This window comes from Melanerpes formicivorus, unplaced genomic scaffold, assembly GCF_026170545.1.
Source record: "Melanerpes formicivorus ecotype bairdi unplaced genomic scaffold, bMelFor1.0.p_v2 SCAF_7, whole genome shotgun sequence".
Lineage (NCBI taxonomy): Eukaryota > Metazoa > Chordata > Aves > Piciformes > Picidae > Melanerpes > Melanerpes formicivorus.
The window spans coordinates 21215368-21237279 of NW_027142359.1; the positions used below are offsets into that span (position 1 = coordinate 21215368).

A 21912-nucleotide genomic window follows, 5' to 3' on the forward strand; every position below is an offset into this window, starting at 1 on the left:
GAGCAAAAGGCAGCATTCTAACCCACACTGGGACTTTTGGGCAGTATCAACTATAGTAGTAGAGTCTGAGTACAGTGTGAGTGAGAAAACCAGACCTGCTTATTCAGACCAAGATTGTTTTGAAGGGTGAGAGGAAATGTGATTGAGATCTTATAGCAGCCTTTCAGCACCTGATGGGGGCAACAAGAAAGTTCGGGAGAGACTTTTTACAAGGGCTTGGACTGACAGGATGAGAGGGAAAGGATTGAAGCTTGAGGAGGGCAGATTTAGACTGGGGATTAGTCAAAAATTCCTGACAGTGAGAGTTGTGAGACATTGGAACAGGTTGCCCAGGGAGGTCATGGATCCCTCCCTCTCTAGAGTTGTTCAAAGCCGGGTTGGATGAGGCCTTGAGCAACCTGATCTAGTAGGAGGTGTCCCTGCCCATGGCAGGGGGTTGGAACTAGATGATCTTTAAGGTCCTTTCCAACCCAAACCATTCTATGGATCAGTGTGTCTTCCTCCTGTCATGTCAAGCCAGGCATTTCCATAGCTTTGAAGAAGCCTTGATCCAGGCGGTTCGTGCTCTGGTGCCACTTCTTGGTGTCTCTCAACTAACTTGAATTATTTAAAGCTCATCTACCACATCACAGAGCTGTATTTTCCCTTCCTCATCTGTAATCTTCACTGCTTTACATGGGGTTTGGTGAGCAGATCCATGTAAGAATTCTACACTTGTTTTCTAACTCTTCACTTTTATTGATTTTTTTTACAGCATGGGAAGGAACTTCCTTCCCCACAAGATAACGAACCAGTGCTTTCTCTCTTCTGCAGAACTAAGAATTCAGTGAGCAGTGTGGTTTGGTTGGCTGGGAGAAGTACAGAAGGGTTTATTTGTCAAATGGGAGACTTTTAGTGGCATCAATGTAGACATAGGAAACATGTTTAAAGACATTATCTTATTTTTTTCTGAAAATTAGATCAGACTGTCAGCAGGGAAAATTCATCTAGTTTGGCCTAGCTGAGGCATAGAAAGATTGACCATATATGAGGAAAAATAATTTAGAAATGCCAGAACTAAAAAATATTTTTCTAGTGATTCATGTCATAGAAACAGAGAATGGTTTTCTTTGGAAGAGATCTTCAAGATCGAGTCCAACCATTAACCCAACATTGCCAGGTCACCACTAAACAATGTCCTTCAGCACCACAGCTACAGAGTTTTTTAATCCCTCCAGGGGTGGGGACTCCACCATTGCCCTGGCAGCCTGGTCCAGGGTTTGACAACCCTTTTGGGGAGGAAATTTTTCCTAATGTCCAACCTAAAACTCCCCTCTTGCAACTTGAGGCTGTTTTCTCTTGTCCTATCAATTGCTCCTTGGGAGAAGAGACCAGCCTCCACATGGCTCCAACCTCCTTTGAGGGAGTTGTAGAGACCCAGAAGGTCAGACTCCTTTTCTCCAGGCTGAAGTACCCCAGCTTCCTCAGCTGCTCCTCACAAGATTTGTGCTCCAGACTCATCATCAGCGCCACCCAGAAGCGCTTGGTGGCCGCCGGCCGGAAGCGTCGCGGGTTTGTTTCTGGTCGGACCCGCCCGTGGCTGCACATCCCTTCCCGCGGCCCCGGCAACCAACAACCTCATGGCTTTCAACTTCGGGGCGACGGCGGGCACCGGTGCCGCCAACCCCTCCAATGAGAGCCGCAGTTCCCTCAGCAGCGGGACGCACGTGGCCTCCCCTCAGCGCGATCCACAGCCCCTCAGCCGTGGCCAGACTCACGTTCCCTGCCTCTTAGTGCAGCCCCAGCCGCAGCCCCTCAGCCGTGGCCAGACTCACATTCCCTGCCCCTCAGCGCAGCCCCAGCCGCAGCCCCTCGGCCATGGCCAGACTCGTGTTCCCTGCCTCTCAGTGCAGTCCCAGCCGCAGCCCCTCAGCCGTGGCCAGACTCGCCTTCCCTGCCTCTCAGTGCAGCCCCAGCCGCAGCCCCTCAGCCATGGCCAGACTCACATTCCCTGCCTCTCAGCGCAGCCCCAGCCGCAGCCCCTCAGCTGTGGCTAGACTCACCTTCCCTGCCTCTCAGTGCAGCCGCAGCCCCTCAGCCATGGCCAGACTCGCCTTCCCTGCCTCTCAGTGCAACCCCAGCCGCAGCCCCTCAGCCGTGGCCAGACTCGCGTTCCCTGCCTCTCAGCGCAGCCCCAGCCGCAGCCCCTCAGCGGCTCTGGTCCTGTTCCGGCCGGGGTGCCTCTTCTAGGCGGAGCCCGTGAGACGTGAGCGAGTTCTCCTCATTTCCTCCCGCCCTTTGATCAAATGTTGTCTCCTCGGGTTCTGTCCGGGTTGTGTCCGTGTCGGGAGGCATCCAGGGTTTGATCCCACTGAAAGCTGCTCCTGCAGCTCTTGTTATGTGGTGATGGACGGTGGTGCCTGGTTAAACCTGCTGCCGAGTCACTTGGATCTCCACTTGTGTTCTGCTATGGATCAGATGTTCTTGCAAGGCAGTTCTGGAGCAGCGTCAAAGACAATTGTGTCATTTGTAAAGGCAGAAAGACATTTCCCCTCTTGGCACTTGCTGTCCATTTAGGGTGGGATGTAAGCCAGAGGCATTCTTACTCTGACTTAATGAAATCATTCTTTGTTGGCTCTTACACACTTTGGACAGGGCTCATCTTCACTGCAGTTGGCCTGGGGTATATAGAGAATAATAGAATTGTTTGGGTTGGAAAATGCCACTAGGATCATCCAGTCCAACCAGCAACCCAACCCCACCATGGTCACCAAACCGTGGCCCCAAGTGCCGTGGCCACAGGTTTCCTGAACACTGCCAGGGATGGGGACTCCACCACCTCCCTGGGCAGCCTCTTCCAATCCCTGACCACTCTGGCAGCAAAGAAATTTTTCCTCATCTCCAACCTAAACCTTCCCAGCACAATTTCAGGCCATTTCCTCTCCTTCTATCATCTGGTTCTGGGGAGAAGAGACCAACCCCCACCTCACTGCAACCTCCTTGCAGAGAGTTACAGAAGATCTCACCTCAGCCTCCTTCAAACAAACACCTCCAGTTCCCTCAGCTGCTCCTCAACAGCCCTGTTCTCCAGACCCTTCCCCAGCTTCATTGCCTTTCTCTGGACCCTCTCTAGTCCCTCAATATCCTTCTTGGAGTGAGGGGTCCAAAACTGACCCCAGTATTTGAGGTGTGGCCTCACCAGAGCCCAGTACAGGGGCAGGATCACTTCCTCACTCCTGCTGGCTATGCTATTGCTGGTCCAGGCTTTTCACTGTGCCTGTTTTAGACACAGACTTTTGTGGCCCTATCCTGACTAAAAGCTGCTCTTGTACTGCTTGTGCACTGTCACAAGGTTTACTTTGATCTCAGGCCAATATTAGAGGGAATTTAAGGATCGCATTCCAGGGCTTTTCATTGTCTGTCTGGTATGATCCTGTTCTCTGCTCTTCCTGGGGAGGGAATTGGGGAGCTTCTGTATTTTCTTAGCACTGAAAACCCTCGATGCAGCGGTAAGTCACCAGCAAGGGCTGGACAAACTTTTTGAGTACAACTTAAATAAACAGTGCCCTGGAGCATTTGAGATACGAGTGGCACCTCACCTGCTGGAGCTGTTTTGTGGTTGTCCTGCTATTGCCACTCCTCTGGGGATGGTGGTAGCATGAAGATGCTTCCTTCTTGCTGAGAGTTCATGAAGTAATTCCCTGAGAGTAGCATCAGTTACACTGGAATAGGTGCAGCTAGGTCAGACAGGCAGTTCAAAATGACTCTTCTCAACAATGTTTAGTCACATGGATGTTTTGGATGTCTGCCTTTGAAACAAGGTGGGGGAAATGTTAACAGCTGGTTGGAAAAGTCCGGCCAAAGCTGGAAAAAAAATGGCCAAAACCGGAAAGAACCGGCCAGAACCAGCCAAAACTGGGAAAAAATGGCCAAAACTGGGAAAAAAAACGGCAAGAACCGGAAAAAACACGAAAAAAATGGCCAAAACCGGTCAAAAAAATGGAAAAAAAACTGGCAAGAACTGGCCCAAACTGGAAAAAAACAGACAAAACCAGTCAAAACCGGAAAAAAAAAAGGGAAAAAATGGTCAAAATGGGAAAAAAAAACGGCCAGAACCGGCCCAAACCGGAAAAAAAATGGCCAGAACCGGAAAAAAAACGGCCAGAACCGGCCAAAACCAGAAAGAACCGGCCAAAACTGGATAAAACCAGAAAAAAATGGCCAAAACCGGCCTGAACCGGCCAAAACCGGAAAAAGCCGGCCAGAACCGGTCAAAACCAGAAAAAAACGACCAGAACCGGAAAAAAAACGGCCAGAACCGGCCAAAACCGGAAAGAACCGGCCAAAACCGGATAAAACCGGCCAAAACCGGAAAGAACCGGCCAAAACCGGATAAAACCGGCCAGAACCGGCCAAACCCGAAAAAAACCGGCCAGAACCGGAAAAAAACGGAAAGAACCGGCCAAAACCGGATAAAACCGGCCAGAACCGGAAAAAACCGGCCAGAACTGGCCAAAACCGGAAAGAACCGGCCAAAACCGGATAAAACTGGCCAGAACCGGAAAAAAACCGGCCAGAACCGGCCAAAACCGGCCAGAACCGGCCAAAACCGGAAAGAACCGGCCAGAACCGGATAAAACCGGCCAGAACCGGAAAAAAACCGGCCAAAACCGGCCAGAACCGGCCAAAACCGGAAAGAACCGGTCAGAACTGGAAAAAACCGGCCAGAACCGGTCAAAACCAGAAAAAATCGGCCAGAACCGGAAAAAACCAGCCAGAACCGGAAAGAACCGGCCAAAACCGGATAAAACCGGCCAGAACCGGCCAAAACCAGAAAGAACCGGATAAAACCGGCCAGAACCGGAAAAAACCGGCCAGAACCGGCCAAAACCGGAAAGAATCGGCCAGAACCGGTCAAAACCAGAAAAAACCGGCCAGAACCGGAAAAAAACCGGCCAGAACCGGAAAAAACCGGAAAGAACCGGCCAAAACCGGATAAAACTGGCCAGAACCGGCCAAAACCGGAAAGAACCGGCCAAAACTGGATAAAACCGGCCAGAACCGGAAAAAACCGGCCAGAACCGGCCAAAACCGGAAAGAACCGGCCCAAACCGGAAAAAACCGGCCAGAACCGGAAAAAACCGGCCAGAACCGGAAAAAAACCGGAAAGAACCGGCCAGAACTGGCCAAAACCGGAAAGAACCGGCCAGAACCGGAAAAAACCGGCCAGAACCGGTCAAAACCAGAAAAAACCGGCCAGAACCGGAAAAAACCGGCCAGAACCGGAAAAAACCGGAAAGAACCGGCCAAAACCGGATAAAACCGGCCAGAACCGGCCAAAACCGGAAAGAACCGGCCAAAACCGGATAAAACCGGCCAGAACCGGAAAAAACCGGCCAGAACCGGCCAAAACCAGATAAAACCGGCCAGAACCGGAAAAAACCGGCCAGAACCGGCCAAAACCGGAAAGAACCGGCCAGAACCGGAAAAAACCGGCCAGAACCGGCCCAAACCAGAAAAAACCGGCCAGAACCGGTCAAAACCAGAAAAAACCGGCCAGAACCGGAAAAAACCGGCCAGAACCGGCCAAAACCGGAAAGAACCGGCCAAAACCGGATAAAACCGGCCAGAACCGGAAAGAACCGGCCAAAACCGGAAAAAACCGGCCAGAACCGGCCAAAACCGGAAAGAACCGGCCAAAACCGGATAAAACCGGCCAGAACCGGAAAAAACCGGAGAAAACCGGAAAGAACCGGCCAAAACCGGATAAAACGGGCCAGAACCGGCCAAAACCGGAAAGAACCGGCCAAAACCAGATAAAACCGGCCAGAACCGGAAAAAACCGGCCAAAACCGGCCAAAACCGGAAAGAACCGGCCCAAACCGGAAAAAACCGGCCAGAACCGGCCAAAACCGGAAAGAACCGGCCAGAACCGGAAAAAACCGGCCAGAACCGGTCAAAACCAGAAAAAACCGGCCAGAACCGGAAAAAAAACGGAAAGAACCGGCCAAAACCGGATAAAACCGGCCAGAACCGGCCAAAACCGGAAAGAACCGGCCCAAACCGGAAAAAACCGGCCAGAACCGGAAAAAACCGGAAAGAACCGGCCAGAACCGGAAAAAAACCGGAAAAAACCGGCCAGAACCGGCCAAAACCGGAAAGAACCGGCCCAAACCGGAAAAAAACCGGCCAGAACCGGCCAAAACCGGAAAGAACCGGCCAGAACCGGAAAAAACCGGCCAGAACCGGCCCAAACCAGAAAAAAAACGGCCAGAACCGGTCAAAACCAGAAAAAACCGGCCAGAACCGGAAAAAACCGGCCAGAACCGGCCAAAACCGGAAAGAACCGGCCAAAACCGGATAAAACCGGCCAGAACCGGAAAAAACCGGCCAGAACCGGCCAAAACCGGAAAGAACCGGCCCAAACCGGAAAAAACCGGCCAGAACCGGCCAAAACCGGAAAGAACCGGCCAGAACCGGAAAAAACCGGCCAGAACCGGCCCAAACCAGAAAAAACCGGCCAGAACCGGTCAAAACCAGAAAAAACCGGCCAGAACCGGAAAAAACCGGCCAGAACCGGCCAAAACCGGAAAGAACCGGCCAAAACCGGATAGAACCGGCCAAAACCGGAAAGAACCGGCCAAAACCGGATAAAACCGGCCAGAACCGGAAAAAACCGGCCAGAACCGGCCAAAACCGGAAAGAACCCGCCCAAACCGGAAAAAACCGGCCAGAACCGGCCAAAACCGGAAAGAACCGGCCAGAACCGGAAAAAACCGGCCAGAACCGGCCCAAACCAGAAAAAAACGGCCAGAACCGGTCAAAACCAGAAAAAACCGGCCAGAACCGGAAAAAACCGGCCAGAACCGGCCAAAACCGGAAAGAACCGGCCAAAACCGGATAAGACCGGCCAGAACCGGCCAAAACCGGAAAGAACCGGCCAAAACCGGAAAAAACCGGAAAGAACCGGCCAAAACCGGTTAAAACCGGCCAGAACCGGCCAAAACCGGAAAGAACCGGCCAAAACCGGATAAAACCGGCCAGAACCGGAAAAAAACCGGCCAGAACCGGCCAAAACCGGAAAGAACCGGCCAGAACCGGCCAAAACCGGAAAGAACCGGCCAGAACCGGGAAAAAACGGCCAGAACCGACCAAAACCGGCCCAAACCGGAAAAAAATGGCCAGAACTGGGAAAAACCAGAAAAAAGGGCCAGAACCGGAAAAAAACGGCCAAAACCAGAAAAAACTGGCCCAAACCGTCCCAAACCGGAATAAAACAGCCAGAACCGGAAAAAAAACGGCCAAAACTGGAAAAAAACGGCTCAAACCGGAAAAAAACGGCCAGAACCGGGAAAAAGCAATAAAAAGGGCCAAAACCAGAAAAAAACGGCCAGAACCGGAAAAAATAGGGCTTTAAACTAGATTTGAAGGAGGAAGGGGTTAATAGTCTCCTGCTGGCCGGTGACAAACAGAGGGGCAGCTCACCACCAGTAGAGAGAAGGATAGCTGGGAAGGGCTATCAACTTGCTGCCCTGAGGCAAGCCACCAATGATCCACCAGGACATTCTGTGGGAACCAAGGGGAATTGGCACAAGAGGAGGACAGGGCCAGCCCAGCTGAAGTGCTTCTATGCGAATGCGCGCAGCTTGGGCAACAAACAGGATGAGTTAAGGGCCACTGTGCTGCTGGGATGCCACGACATAGTGGCTGTTACTGAAACTTGGTGGGATGAATCCCGTGACTGGAATGTAGGGATAGATGGGTATAAACTCTTTAGGAAGGATAGGCAGGGAAGGAGAGGAGGAGGTGTTGCCCTCTATGTCAATAGCCAGTTGGAATCAGTGGAGCTCCAACTGGGGAGGGATGATGAGCTGGTTGAGAGCGTATGGGTTAAAATTAAAGGCAGGACAGGGGAAGGAGATATTACTGTGGGGGTCTCCTACAGGCCACCTGACCAGCAGATCCAAGCAGATGAGGCCCTCCACAGGCAAATAGAAGCGGCTTCCAGGTCACAAGCCCTGGTCCTCCTGGGTGATTTCAACCACCTGGACATCTGCTGGAGGGACAACACAGCAAGGCACCAGCAATCCAGGATGTTCCTGGGCTGCATAGAAGACAACTTCCTCCTCCAAATGGTAGAGGAACCAACAAGAAATGGTGCTATGCTGGACCTTGTTCTCACCAACAGGGAAGGGCTGGTAAGCAATGTGGGGCTCATAGACGGCCTTGGCTGCAGTGACCATGAAGCAGTTGAATTTAATATCCTCAGGGCAATCAGGAGGAAGTATTCCAAGCTCACGACCCTAGACTTTAGGCGTGCAGATTTTGATCGCTTCAGGGATCTGCTAGCCAAAGTGTCGTGGGACAAAGCCCTGGAGGGAAGAGGGACCCAGGACAGCTGGTCAGTATTCAAGGACCACCTCCTCTGTGTCCAGGAGCTCTGTATACCAACAAAGAGAAAAGCAGGTAAGAATGCTAGGAGGCCTGCCTGGATGAGCAAGGAGCTACTGGACACACTATTACTTAAAAGGAAACTCTACAGGAAGTGGAGAGAAGGACAGCTAGAACAGGGGGTATATAAGGAAGCTGCCCGAGCAGCAAGAGACCTGGTTAGGAAAGCCAAAGCAGAGTTCAAATTGAATCTAGCCAGGGACGTTAAAGGGAACACTAAGAACTTCTACAGGTATATGAATGGGAAGAAGAAGACTAGGGAAGGTGTGGGCCCCCTCAGAAAGGAAAATGGTGACATGGTCACAAGTGATGAGGAAAAGGCTGAGGTACTTAATAACTTCTTTACCTCAGTCTTCACTACAAGGGCCTCCAGCCACACTCCTGATGTTATGGAAGACAATGCCAGGTACGGGGAGGAAGAACTGCCCATTGTAAGTGAAGATCAGGTTCGTGATCACCTGAAGAACCTGAAAGTGTTCAAGTCCATGGGAACCGACGGGATACACCCACGGGTACTGAGAGAACTGGCAGATGAGGTTGCTAAACCCCTCTCTATTATATTTCAAAAGTCATGGCAATCTGGTGAAGTCCCCACAGACTGGAAAAGGGGAAACATTGCCCCCATCTTCAAAAAGGGCAAGAAGGAGGAACCAGGGAACTACAGGCCAGTCAGTCTCACCTCTGTGCCTGGAAAGATCATGGAGGAGGTTCTTCACCATAAGAGTGGTGAAACCCTGGAATGGGTTGTCCAGGGAGGTGGTCGAGGCCCCGTCCCTGGAGGTGTTTAAGACCAGGCTGGAGAAGGCTCTGGCCAGCCTGATCTAGTGTGAGGTGTCCCTGCCCATAGCAGGGAGGTTGGAACTAGATGATCCTTGTGGTCCCTTCCAACCCTGGATGATACTATTAAATCCCTAATGCTTCTGCTGCTGTGAAATAAAAATTGTCAAAAAGGATTGTCAGACCTTATTCTTGTTGAATTTGTCCAGGAGTAATTGTTTCTAGACAGAGCGTTGCTGCTTCTAACCCCATTGCCAATAAAGGAGAGATTTCATCAGCCTGAAGGCCAAGCTTATCTGACAAAGTAGTACTCAAACCCTTGGCTTGTGTTGGGCTTCTTGCTGCTTGGTTAACCACAAGGTTTGGCCTTTATGTAATTCGTGATCATTAGGATTTTTTTAACCTGACAGATGTGTGAAGGCAACTCAGTAAATCTTTCTTCTCCCCTAGCTAATGATTTGGCAGAGCTGGTGGCTGTTTGATGGAGGAGTGCCTGATCTCACTGGTTGCAGTTCTGGTGCTAGAAGGTTAATATTCCAATCCCTTCCATCGTTTTCCCTACCCCCTGCATGTTTAGGACAGCAGTAGCACTGTTAGTGCCTTCCTGATGGTTACTGCATCACCCCTGTGCACAACTGGGGAAGATGTCTGTGCAGCACCCACCTCCAGCTGAAGATGTCCATCCATTTCCCCCAGCACAAGAGATGACACATGTATGGGAGAAGGTAGGGAGGAGCTGGAGGGAGTGGTGTCCTAGGAGTTGCATGTGTGAAGTGCATGTGGTAAATGAGTAGATCATATAATCAGAGAATCACGGAATCTTTGAAGTTGGAAAAGACCTTTAAGATCATTGAGTCCATTGTGTGCTTCCAGTGGAGAACACAGCATGGAAATAATGTGATTGCAGTTGAGATAGCCTCCAGAGTTTCAGGTAATAGCATGTCCTTCTGAAGGTGTGGGAGATGTGCTCTTAGGATAATGATGTCCTGGGCTGCATTAAGAAGAGTATGGCCTGCAGGTCAAGGGAGGTTCTCCTCCCCATTTATACTGCCCTGGTGAGGCCACATCTGGAGTATTGTGTCCATGTATATATTCATTGTATTTGATTCTAGATTACAGTTTTGTTTGTAAATGCAGCTTCATTTGCTTCCAACTGAGCTGGTCTGGCAATTTTATATTGGGGAGGTAATTTTAACCCACCACAGTCCAGTTCTGTACTCCCCAGTTCAAGAGGGACAGAGGTATACTGGAGAGAGTCCAATCAAAGCTACTAGGATGATTAAGGGGTTGAAACACCCGTCTGGTAAGAAAAGGCTGAGAGACCTGGTGCTGTCTAGTCTGGAAAAGAGAAGGCTGAGAGGGGATCTTATAAATGTTGATAACTATCTGAAGGGTGGGTGTCAAAAAGAAGGGGACATTTTTTTCAGTGATGTTACTATGTGACCTGCCCTAGGTGACCCTGCTTTGGCAGGGAGTTGGGCTCACTAATCTCCAGGGTTCCCTTCCAGCCCTCACCATTCTATGAGTCTATGATTTTGAATGTATATATAAACCTATTGAAGTATGTGGGATAATTGTGCAGCTCAGGAGAAAATCTAGCTTCATTTAGTGTAATACTTGAGGAAGAACTAAGTGTTCAAGTAAAGTTATGGGAAGGGAGACCTGCAAAGCTGGAGCAGAGCCTGTTATTGTTGGCCCCTCCTTTGCTGTGGATCGAGTTTACATGAACTTACAAATGTGTTTGTTTAGCTTGCCTTGAAAGAGAAGCTTCACTTCTGGGGGAACACCAATTTCACACCCACACTCTCAACTGGGAAACATCCTAAGAAATCTGAATTTTTTCACATGACAGCATCAGCTTTCCCACTTGTCCTCTATAGAGAAGATGAGCTAAGCACCCGAGGAGTGCCTGTATGCTGAGATTTAGCAAGAGGATGATCTGATGTGTGATGAGTATTCTGTTCTATGCCTCGAGTTTTGGATGACTAACTGGGATTTTACCAATGTCCACATTGCAGATGGATAGTTTGGGCATATATAGTTACAGCATTATAATTTTTTAATGAGAGTTGTCTCCATTAATACAAAACAAAGCTGAGAATCTTGGTTTCAATATTTCATCAGGTGCAAACCACACTTTTCAGCCTGTCTGCATGGGGAAGATGGGTGCCTCCACCACAGAGCTTCTTGGTTTGGCTGAGTGAGTGCAAACAAACCTGAAGAGAGGTGATTCAGCCAAATCAGAATGTGGGATTTGTGTCTGTCATCCCTTCCTGTCATAACAGGTACCATGTTATGACAAACAGTGACAACACTGTTTTGATAAATAAAAGTCAGACTTCTCTGGGAAACCTGTTCCAGTGCCTCACCCTCATGGGGAAGAATTTCTTCCTAATGTCTAAACTAAGCGTCTTCCAGTTTGAAGCCATTACCTCTTGTCCTGTCACTCTATGCCTTTGTAGAAAGTCCATCTCCAGCTGTCCTCTACCCCCCTTCAAATACTGGAAGTCTTCAATAAGGTCTCTGTGGAGCCTTCTCCAGGCTGAACAACTGCAACTCAGCCTTTCTCCGTGGGAGAGGTACTTCAGCCCTCTAATCATCATGACTTCCTCTGGATCCATTCGTAACAGTCCCATGTCCTTCTTATGTTGGGGCCTCCAGAGCTGGTATCACAAGAGCAGAATAGAGGGGACAGAGAAGAAAATCGTTCATTGCTGTTGTGTCTCCTCACTTCATGCTTATAGGAAGTGCTGTGTTCAGCAGGTACAATGCTCATTGCTTCTCCCAGGTTTTATGTTGTCTAGGGTTTGCTTTCATACAGCAAATCATCTACTTTTTTTTTTTTTTTTTTTTTTTTTGACAGGGCCAATGTGCATTTTCAAAAGAGCCTAAATAGTTTAATATCCCCCAGACCTCCAAGGAGATGTGTCACTGATGCTGGCATTTTGTGAAACCCCATTCAAAAGGCGATGAGGACAAGCCATAGTCACTTCCTGGTGAAGGGTCACCTTCTACCCCTGGAAGAGTCATCTTACTACCAAACACCAATATTTAAGTGAAATAACAACTTCTATGGCAAGTTCTTACCTCTTTCTCATCCTACCTTCCAAATAGCTGAGGTCCAGCAGGTGTGAGCAGCGCCCCTCTTGTCTGCCAGCCAAGAAGTTACTGTTTTCTGACCATTGTTTCCTCAATTCTCCTGAGCCACATCCGTGCTGGCCGCTTGGCAGCACGTTGTGAAGAGCAGAAAAGCATGGCAGGGTGAGCTAGCTGGGCTGTGTGTGTCCATGCTGCCAGGCTGAAAGCCAGTGGCTAGACCAGCAGAAAGTCATGGGAGAACTTGCCAAGAGTGACCTTATTTTTGAAAGCTGTGTGTGTTTATTTCAATAAAAGCAGTGAAACCCAAACTAAGAAGTTGGGTATTTGAGGACATGCTTTGAGTCTGATGATTTGGAGCTATGTACAAGTTTCCAGCACAGGAGATGCACAGTTAAGAGGATCAATGGCAGTGGAGAAGCAAGAATAAACAAGTTTAGGGGAGGATTCCTGAGGGGCAACTGGAAGATATTTCTCACTTCTCAGTGCAGGGACATTTGTTTTCAGTCTTAAAAGACATAATTAGTGCTAAACTGTTGTGATCAGGGGTGGTTCTGCAGAAGAGGAGATGCATCATGAAGCATTAGCAAAGTTTATTCTGGAGCATAATCAAAATCCTCAGCAAGTAGGACAGAAATCCTTCCACCACCATCACTGTCTTTTCTAGTTTGTAATTTTAGTTGCATGCAGGCTTCTACTGGAGCCATCAAACTGCATATTCTCCTAGGGTAAACATCCTAGCTGCTGGGTTTCAAATCACATTTATGTGGGCTGGAGCTGTGCTGTTGCCAAACCATCCAAGTGGGAAAGTTGGCCTTGCTCCATGTAAACAGCTCTGTCTAAGCCAGCCACATCCAATTTGGAGAAGAATTAAGGGAACACATTTTTCAACTGCCCAGGAGTATTTTATCTCTAGTTGCCTCATGTTATCATTTCATGAGAAGAGTTTCTATTACTCATGACTATTTCCATCATGTTTATTTTCAGACAACATATTTTTTATCTTCTGTAAACCAAAACAGTTTAAAGATCCATCAAAGAACAATAGATCAAGGGTCTACCTGCTTCTCTTCCCACCCACAGGTAGGCTGCAATTCCTGTTAAGCCAAGCAGTGCAAAGCCAAGTCCTCGTGTGGTCCCACTAAAAATGTCTTAACCCCCACTTTTCATCTGATTTTAAGAGGAGGTAGTATTTTTTAATGTGGAGAAACTTTGGAACAAGTAGTGCAAAGACTGAAATATAACTGAAGGGAGGTTGGAACAAGGTCAGGGTGGGTCTCTTCTGCCAAGGACAAGAAGAAGCAGGCTCAGGCTGCTCCAGAGGAGGTTTAGGTTGGACATTAGGAACAGTTTCTTCCCCAAAAGGGTTGTCAAGCCCTGGCACAGGCTGCCCAGGGCAGTGGTGGAGTCCCCATTCCTGGAGGGTTTCAAAGCCGTGTAGATGGGGTGCTGAGGGACATGGTTTAGAGGTAACTGGGCAGTGCTGGGTTAATGGTTGGACTTGGTGACTTTAAGATCTCTTCTAACCAAAACTTTCCTATGAATAAACAACCTGAAACACTTATTCCCAAATTCATGCTTTAGTTGATTTATAGTCTGGATATAAAAAGTGTATTGCTGTTGTATTTCTCACTGACACATCTTATGAATTGCACAGTTCCTTTCTCTTTGGTCTTCATCCATGAAGCTGATCTAAGGAATGTTGACCCTGAAAAGTCACTTTTGAGCTGGTTTAGCCATAAGTGAAAGACTTTGCCAAAACTGCAGGTATTTCCTGTCATTGTTGGGTTTTTTCCCCAACCTCAGAATTTTGTTCTTTGTCCCACTTCCTCTACAAACTTTTACTGCAGGATGCAGGCTAACAGTCAAGTGAGGTCCAGCGTCCCTGAGCCGACTGTGACAGACTGAGAGGCCACTGCAAGCTGGAAAAGAAAAAGACACAGTAAAAAATAGGGGCAAACCCTGAGCAGGAAACTCCACCAGGGCTGAGGCCAAGAATATCCTACTGCTGGCTGGGACCAGCAGGGAAAAAAATGTTATAGAGAAGGTTTGGGGAAGCTTTGTCCTTATTTGGAGAATAAGTTTCTGCCTCTGCACAAAGCAGGCTAAATTTTAAAGCGCTGTCAGATGGGCAGGGACTTTCTGCTTCAGTGGCTACTATATACAAGCACATCAGTAGGTCTTAGAACATCTGACCTCTTCAGACTGGTTGGAGTCCAAGTTGTCACCGGTGCTGTACCCCATGTAGATCTATGAAAAACTTAGATCCCTGAAAGCTTAACCCAGCCTCCTGCTGCCACTCCAGCTTTCTGTAATGACTCTGCAAACGTGGCAGTCACAGAGTTGCAGAGTCATAGAATGGTAGGGGTTGGATCCAGAGAACATCTCATGCAAGTGAAGCCTCCTGTATTCTAGTTGGCCGAGCTGTCTCCTCCAAGTACCTGGGCAGGGCTTGAAGCAGGGACAGGTTTCTAACCTGGATGTACTCCTGTGTAACCTGCCCTAGGTAATCCTGCTTTGGCAGGAGGGTTGGACTCAATGATCTCAAGAGGTCCCTTCCAATCCCTCCCATTTTATGAATCTATGATAATCTATTTCCAACCCTCTGCCATGGACAGGGATGCCTCCTATTAGACCAACTTGCTCAAGGCCCTAACTGCTATGCTTGGAAGACTTCCAGGCTTGGATCCTCCACAGCTTCTCTGGGAAACCTGTTCTAGTGCCTCATCAACCCCATGAAGAAGAATTTCTTCCTAATGTCTAATTTTAATCATGCTGTCTCTAGTTTGAAGCCATTACCCCTTGTCCCATTGCTTCCTGCCTTTGTTGAAAGTCCCTCTCCACTTGTCCTGTAGCCCACTTCAGATACTGGAAAGCTGCTCTAAGGTGTCCCTGGAGCTTTTACTTCTCCAGGCTGAACAACTCCAACTCTCTCAGCCTGGTGTCATCTAACAATAGTAGTCAAGGAGGTGTTGCATGGCTACTCTAGAGGGACTGTGCTTATATGCTCGGAACAGCAAAGCTTTTGGGACCACTCTCTGATTTTGTCACAGCTGCTGCAGACTCAGCCCATCATATAAAACACAGAACATAATGAAAACTCATAGTGAATCTTTTTCTGTGGTGCTGCTGCTGTGTGGCTGGGAGGAGGTTGTCAATCCAGGAACATCAATATAGGATGCAGGTGGTTGAGCTTTTCCAGGACTGTGGAGGTGATGGTGCTTCTTGGTGGTTTCCCTTCAGGAGTGCAGAATGCCAGGCCTGGGTTAGGAGGCCATAACTATAAAGACTTCAAGAAATCTCAGTTTGGAAACTACCTTTTTTTTCTTTTCTTGTACAGAAAATGCAGTTATTTTTTTTCCCAAGCATAAAAAGATAGAATTTTGAGAGCATCAGAATTGCTTGAGGTGTGGAATTACATTGCTCGGTTGTATGCTCAGAAAATCCCTTTGTGCTGGGTTCCTTAATGCAAGGAATCCCGTGGGCAGGGATATCTCTCAACTAGAATTGATTGCTCAAGACCTCATCCAGCCTGGCTTGAACACCACCAGGGAGTGGAACAGAAAAGGGATCTGTTCAGATCTCTTCAGTACCCAGGAGAGTCAGGATTCTGCCTAGACCAGGCTTAGACTCTGAGTGAGGTACAAGCATATGCCTTTCCCTTTCAGCCTTGCTTCTCTGCCTGGAAAACATTATTCTTTCTCTGATAGACTTAATGAGTTAATTACTGGTAAATTGCTTTAATATTCCCAGAAGTGAGACTGTCAGAGTGTTTATTGCTGTTATTGCTGCTGCTGAGATCTTGATCACAGTGAGACAATACAAGATTAGTGTTTATTGCAGCCTGACTGGGTATCTATTTACATTAAAACAAAGAGCCTAGTGCCCCAGCCTAGGAAATATCCTTTGTAGGAGTTTGGAAATCTAAGGGATAAAACTAGATAATACTGCTGAGGACTAGCCAGTATCACTTGGCTGTATGTTTCTTTGAAAACCTTATCAGCAATGGAACACCCATGGCTCTGTGGCACTATGTCCCAGGGAAAGGCAGGTAGCATCGTTTCTTAGAGAAAAGAATTTGGGGTATATTTTCCCACTCTTAGCAGGAAAAACAAAGTCCAAACCCCAGTGTTTTCCTGGAGGAGTTCCCTCATTGCTTGGTTATCACACTGGCTGAGTGCATCTCTGTGCAGCAAGTGGCCAGTGGTAGTCTTGGGCAGTATTTTGGGTCACTGTTGATAACTGCCTTGGTTCTGCATTATGGTTTCTGAACCCATGTGACAATAAATACAATTAAACCTCTCTTTGTGTTTCAGGAAAAACAGAGGCTGTCATCAAAAACTTCAGCCCGCACTACAGGCGCCAGTATGTGGTAGCTTTCTGCAAGCACATACAGGATGAGCTGGAGCAGCACAGAGACTCCCAGTCCAGGTTCCTCAAAACCAAGGTAGGAGGATTGTGGCCAGCAGGTGAAGAGGGGAGATTCTGTCCTCTTATTCCACTCTGCTGAGACCCCCAACTGCAGTGCTGGGTCCAGCTCTCCTCGGCACAGGAGAGACATGGATCTATTGGAGCAGGACCAGAGGAGGCCACAGCAATGGTGGGAGGGCTGGAAGCCCTCTGCTTTGAGGCCACACTGAGAGAGTTGAGGTTGTTCAGCCTGGAGAAGGCGGCTCCAGAGCCTTTTAGTGATTAGAGGGGCTGATCTGAAAGCTGAGGACAGACTTTTGAGTAGGGTCTGTCGTGACAGGACAAGGGGAGATGGTTTGAAACTTTAAGACATTTAGTCACTTTAGAGTGAAAGGAGACTTTTTTGACCAAAAGGATGGTGAGACACTCTCCCAGGGTGCCCAGTTTGGGGCCGTGAGCAGCCTGCTCTAGTTGCAGGTGTCACTGCTGACTGCAGGGGGTTGGACTAGGTGACCTTGAAAGCTCCCTTTCAACTCAAACCATTCCATGATTCAATGAGGGCACATAAGCCCTTCCCTGTCCTCAAGCTGCCATACAGCTCTTTTCTCCTGCATGAAATAATTAATGCATTAACTATTTAAATCACATTTGGTAGATGTAATGTATCAAAAATATGAGCTGGACATGCATCAGCCACTAACTGGGCTTGGTTTTCTTGTTTTTCCCAGTATTGAATGCCATATAGTTAATAGATTCTCAGATCTGTAGTAGTGGGTTCAGTTAGGTTTTAGGTGGACAAATTGCCTCTGGGTACAGGTTTAAAGGTTATTTTCAAAAATTCATCTTTATTTTGGAATTAGAAACATAGAATCATAGAATGATTTAAGTTGGAAAAGACCATGACAATCATCTATTTCCAACCCTGCTGCCATGGTCAGGGATGCCTCCCACTAGACCAGCTTGCTCAAGACCCCATCCAACTTGACTTGGAACCCTTCCAGGCTTGGAGCATCCACAGCTTCTCTGGGCAACCTGTTCCAGTGCCTCACCACCCTCAAGAGGAAGAATTTCTTCCTAATGTCTAATCTAAATAGAGCGTCTTCCAGTTTGAAGCCATTATCCTCATCCTGTTACTCCATGACTTTGTTAAAGTCCCTCATCAGCTTTCTTGTAGCCCCCTGCAATACTGGAAAGCTGCTCTAAAGTCTCTGTGAAGCCTTCTCTTCTCCAGGCTGAACAGCCCCAGCTTCCTCAGCCTGTCGCTGTAGGAGAGGTGCCCCAGCCCTCTGATCATCTCTATGGCCTCCTCTAGACCTGCTCTAACAGTTCCATGTCCTTCTTGTGTTGGGGGCTCCATGGGTAGATACAGTATTCCTAGTGGAGTGTCAGGAGACAGGTGGGGTCTCATGAAAGATATGATGATGATGAACTAAAGGTCATTTTGCACTCAGCCTGCCAGCCAAAAGGTAAATGGGAACATCTCTGTCTCAGAGCTGCCTTCTCACTTCAGGCCACAAGAATCTGATCATGTATGTAGTACCTGCCCAGATCAGTGATGTTTGTGACTCCAAACTGAATTTGAAGACTGAAAAGCTCTTGCAGCAGCCTTATGGAAATGTGGAAATCAAAGCTTCCAAATGGTTGGTGATGCAGAGTCATTTAGGATCTCATGAATTGTCTTTGCAGCCCCCACTGGAAGCTGGCACTGTCTTATATGAAGCAGAGCTGCTGCATTTTGCTGAGGACCTGAAGAAGTGGAAAGACAGATATGTTGTTATCAAAAATGACTACACTGTGGATTGCTTTGAGACTAAAGAGGTAAGTGCTTCTTCCACTTATGTTCTTCTGCACTCCCAAATAAACTGCTGTCAAGTGAATTTACTGCTGCAGCTGCCTTTCTTGTAGCAACATGAGATGAAATGTCCTCAGTGAGGCAGCTCCAGCCTTGTGATGGCTGAAGGTACAACCAAACACCTTATGCTGGCCATGTATGTTTGCAGCGCTGGCAAACCCTTTTACCAGTGCTTTGAAGCTTCCTTTGCCTGTCACAGAACACTCCTACCTGTAGTTACTGCAATACATCCCTGTGCTTCTGCACTTGGACTCACAATGACAAGTTTTGGGTGTCTTTAAGTTGACTCCAGTGAAACTTTTCATTTGACAGCTGCTGTAGTCAAACTAGTCCTGGATGACTAATCAAACAAATGAGGATTAGAAGAAAATCCCATCTTTTTCCCCTCCCTTCTTTCCCTGACTCTTCCCCACAGCTCATAAGCTGCATTTTAAAATATGTTTTTTACGTTTAACTGTGTTTGAGGTTTTACCTGTCCAGGGAATATAGCCAAACTTCACTCTGACAGAAATATATTCCCCTTGGGGATTATCCCTGTGCATTAGCTTTGTCCTTGGATTGTGTATTTTGTGTTTCCCTTCTCCTTAAATCTCTGTTTGACTCCTTCTCTCTTGTGTTTCCAGGCCTACCAGAAAGGAGCCAGCCCTAAATATCACGTTCTTCCTGCAGGAGGCAAAGTGCTGACTTCAGAAGAAGATTACAATTTGCTGTCTGACAAACATTTCCCAGATCCTGTTGGTAAGCCCTGCTTGATGCTGAACCGCCAAACCTCAGGCTCTGTTCTGCACACAGACCTCTTCTGGGCAGGCTTTCGGGATGGACTTTAAACTAGGGCAACAGAAGATGCACACAGCCCTTTGTCTAAGGCAAAGGACAGCTCCAGACTGGACATACACAGAAGACACAAAGAAATGCTGGTTGCCTTTCTTCCCCAGCATCCCGGCACAAAGGTGCTGGAAGCTGTGCAGCGGCAGGGCAGGAACCACAACACCATTGTTCCCAGGGTTTGTTAATATTCCTGGTTTATTTGTTTCCATTTTTAGATGCCAGCTGCCTGTGTTGACTCACAGCTGATAATAAGTCCTACAAAGAGGGCAGGAAGGTTGTTGCTGCTGAATTTGTTGTTTCTGGGACAGGAACTTCTGTGGTCCTGCTTGCCTCCACTCCATGAAAGTGGAGAAAATGAGGGCTTTAAGGGAACAGATCTCATGTGGCAAAGTCAGATTTGGAAAATGGGATGCCACATGAGGAAAGAGATAAGGACAACATGTAGACAAGGATTATTTTTAAGTCCTGCCTTGTACCACTTACAGTTATGACTTTGGGAGGTGACCCCCTCATATGCCTTTTCAAAGGTGTAGGGTGGTCAGAGGGTAGCATGGGGCAGTGGTGCCCTAAGGCCATCACCACAACTCTGCAGGAGCTGGGGTTGAGCAATGTGGACCAGCCCAAGGCCACTTTTGGTCTTTCCATGGTTTGTCCTTCACAAGGAATGTCTCAGTCAGTCTTTCACTGTCCTAATCCCATTCTCTGCAGTGCTGAAGACCTTCTGAGATAACCTTCTTGTGGCTGGGTTCTTAATGTGTAGCTCTGAGACAAGACTGAGTTTGATTACCGTAAATGGTGTTGTACAGCATCTCCTGTGCTCAGGGACTCAAGGCAGGTGGAAACAGAAGGTGCTTAATGCTCTCTTTGCTTCCCTTTGAGGGCTTGAAGTGACAGTTCATAAGGCCATCTTGCAGCTGTGTTTGGAGACCCTGGAGACAAGGAAACTGCTGCTGTTCCTACCTGGATTCATGCAGTTTGTTTCTATATGCTCCTATATAGTCTCTACATAGAGGAGACCAGTGCTGCCCACTAACTTTATTGCCAGGAAATCCTTTTCCCTGACAGTTAAAATTCAGTGAAACAGTTTCTATGAAATTTTAAATTTTAAGTGTGTAGTTTTTGGCCACCTTGAATACATCAAGATGCTGTGCTATGACATAGAGATGTGGGTGGTGCCTGCTGAGTTTGCCCATCCCAGCTGTGTTCCCCTGCCCTCTGTGCCCAACTCATAAATTCATAGAATGGTTTGGGTTGGAAGGGACTTTAAAAACTGTCTGGTTCCAACCCTCCTGCCATGGGCAGGGACACCCTCCTTTAGATCAGGCTGTTCAGTGCCTCATCCAACCTGGTGTTCAACACCTCCAGGGAGGGAGTATCAATGACCTCCCAGGGCAGACTGTTCCAGTGTCCCATCACCCTCATTGTAAAGAATTTCTTCCTAATCTCCAGTGTAAATCTGCCCTCCTCAAGCTTCAATCCATTGCTCCTCATCCTATCATACTACAAGCCCTTGTGAAAAGTCCTTCCTCAGCTCTCCTGTAGTCCCCTTCTAGTACTGGAAGGCTGCTTTAAGGTGTCCCTGGAGCCTTCTGTTCTCCAGGCTGAACAGCCCAAACTCTCTCAGCCTGTCCACATAGGGAAGGTGCTCCAGTCCTCTGATCATCTTCATGGCCTCCTCTGGACTTGCTCCAGCAGTTCACTGTTCTTGTGTTGGAGGCACCAGAACTGGATGTAGTGCTCCAGGTGAGGTCTCACAGGTTGATTGGATCAAAAAGCAGACTTGATTTTTTACATGTATCATGCTTCCCTGCTAGCAAAGATCTGTTCTCTCTGCCAAGCAGAGGAAAAGATCCAAATCCCACCAACAAAACCACAGATTTCAAACAGAGCTGTTTTCTGTGCAGGGCCAAGTGAGAAGGAGGTGTCTCAAGGCTTCGTTCAGCTGCCCAAGGAGTTCCCTGTGTACCTGTGGCAGCCCTTCGCCCGGCACAGCTACTATTGCTTCCCAGAGGCAGAAGCTCAGAGGCACTTCAGCGCCGTGCTGGGGGACTGCGTGAGACATGCAAACCATGGTGAGTGCAGAGAGAGCTTCTTCCTGGACATCGTTCACCCCTGGGAAGATTTGAACAGCTCTTAGAGTTGAAAAGCTGTTAGAAAAGGCAATTCATTTAAGAAAGGTGCTGGGCTTTCAGTGCCTTGAGGAATGCATTCATGTACCCCTTCTTCTTAGTATTGAGAGACTTGTTTTGGTTGGAAGAGACCTTTGAGATCATCGAGTCCAACCATTAACCCAACACTGCCAGGTCACCACTTAACCATGTCCCTCAGCACCACATCTACATGGCTTTCTAATCCCTCCAGGGATGAGGACACCACCACTGCTGTGGGCAGTCTGTGCCAGGACTTGACAACCAGTTTGGGAAAGAAATTGTTCCTCATATTCAGCCTAAAGTTCCTCTGGTGCAGCTTGAGGCCAACCCCCACCCCATTTCAACCTCCTTTCAGGGGCCTGTAGAGAG

The 21912-nt window shown here is 48.2% G+C and overlaps 1 protein-coding gene across 1 annotated transcript in view; it reads left to right on the top strand.

The window, feature by feature from the left end:
• NIBAN1 (niban apoptosis regulator 1) overlaps nt 1-21912 on the top strand; it is a 78267-nt gene that overhangs the window by 21089 nt on the left and 35266 nt on the right. The window contains exons 2-5 of the mRNA XM_068141328.1: nt 16620-16750; nt 18400-18531; nt 19189-19303; nt 21298-21465. Coding sequence (XP_067997429.1) covers nt 16620-16750; nt 18400-18531; nt 19189-19303; nt 21298-21465 — 546 coding nt within the window. The remainder of the gene's footprint in view (nt 1-16619; nt 16751-18399; nt 18532-19188; nt 19304-21297; nt 21466-21912) is intronic.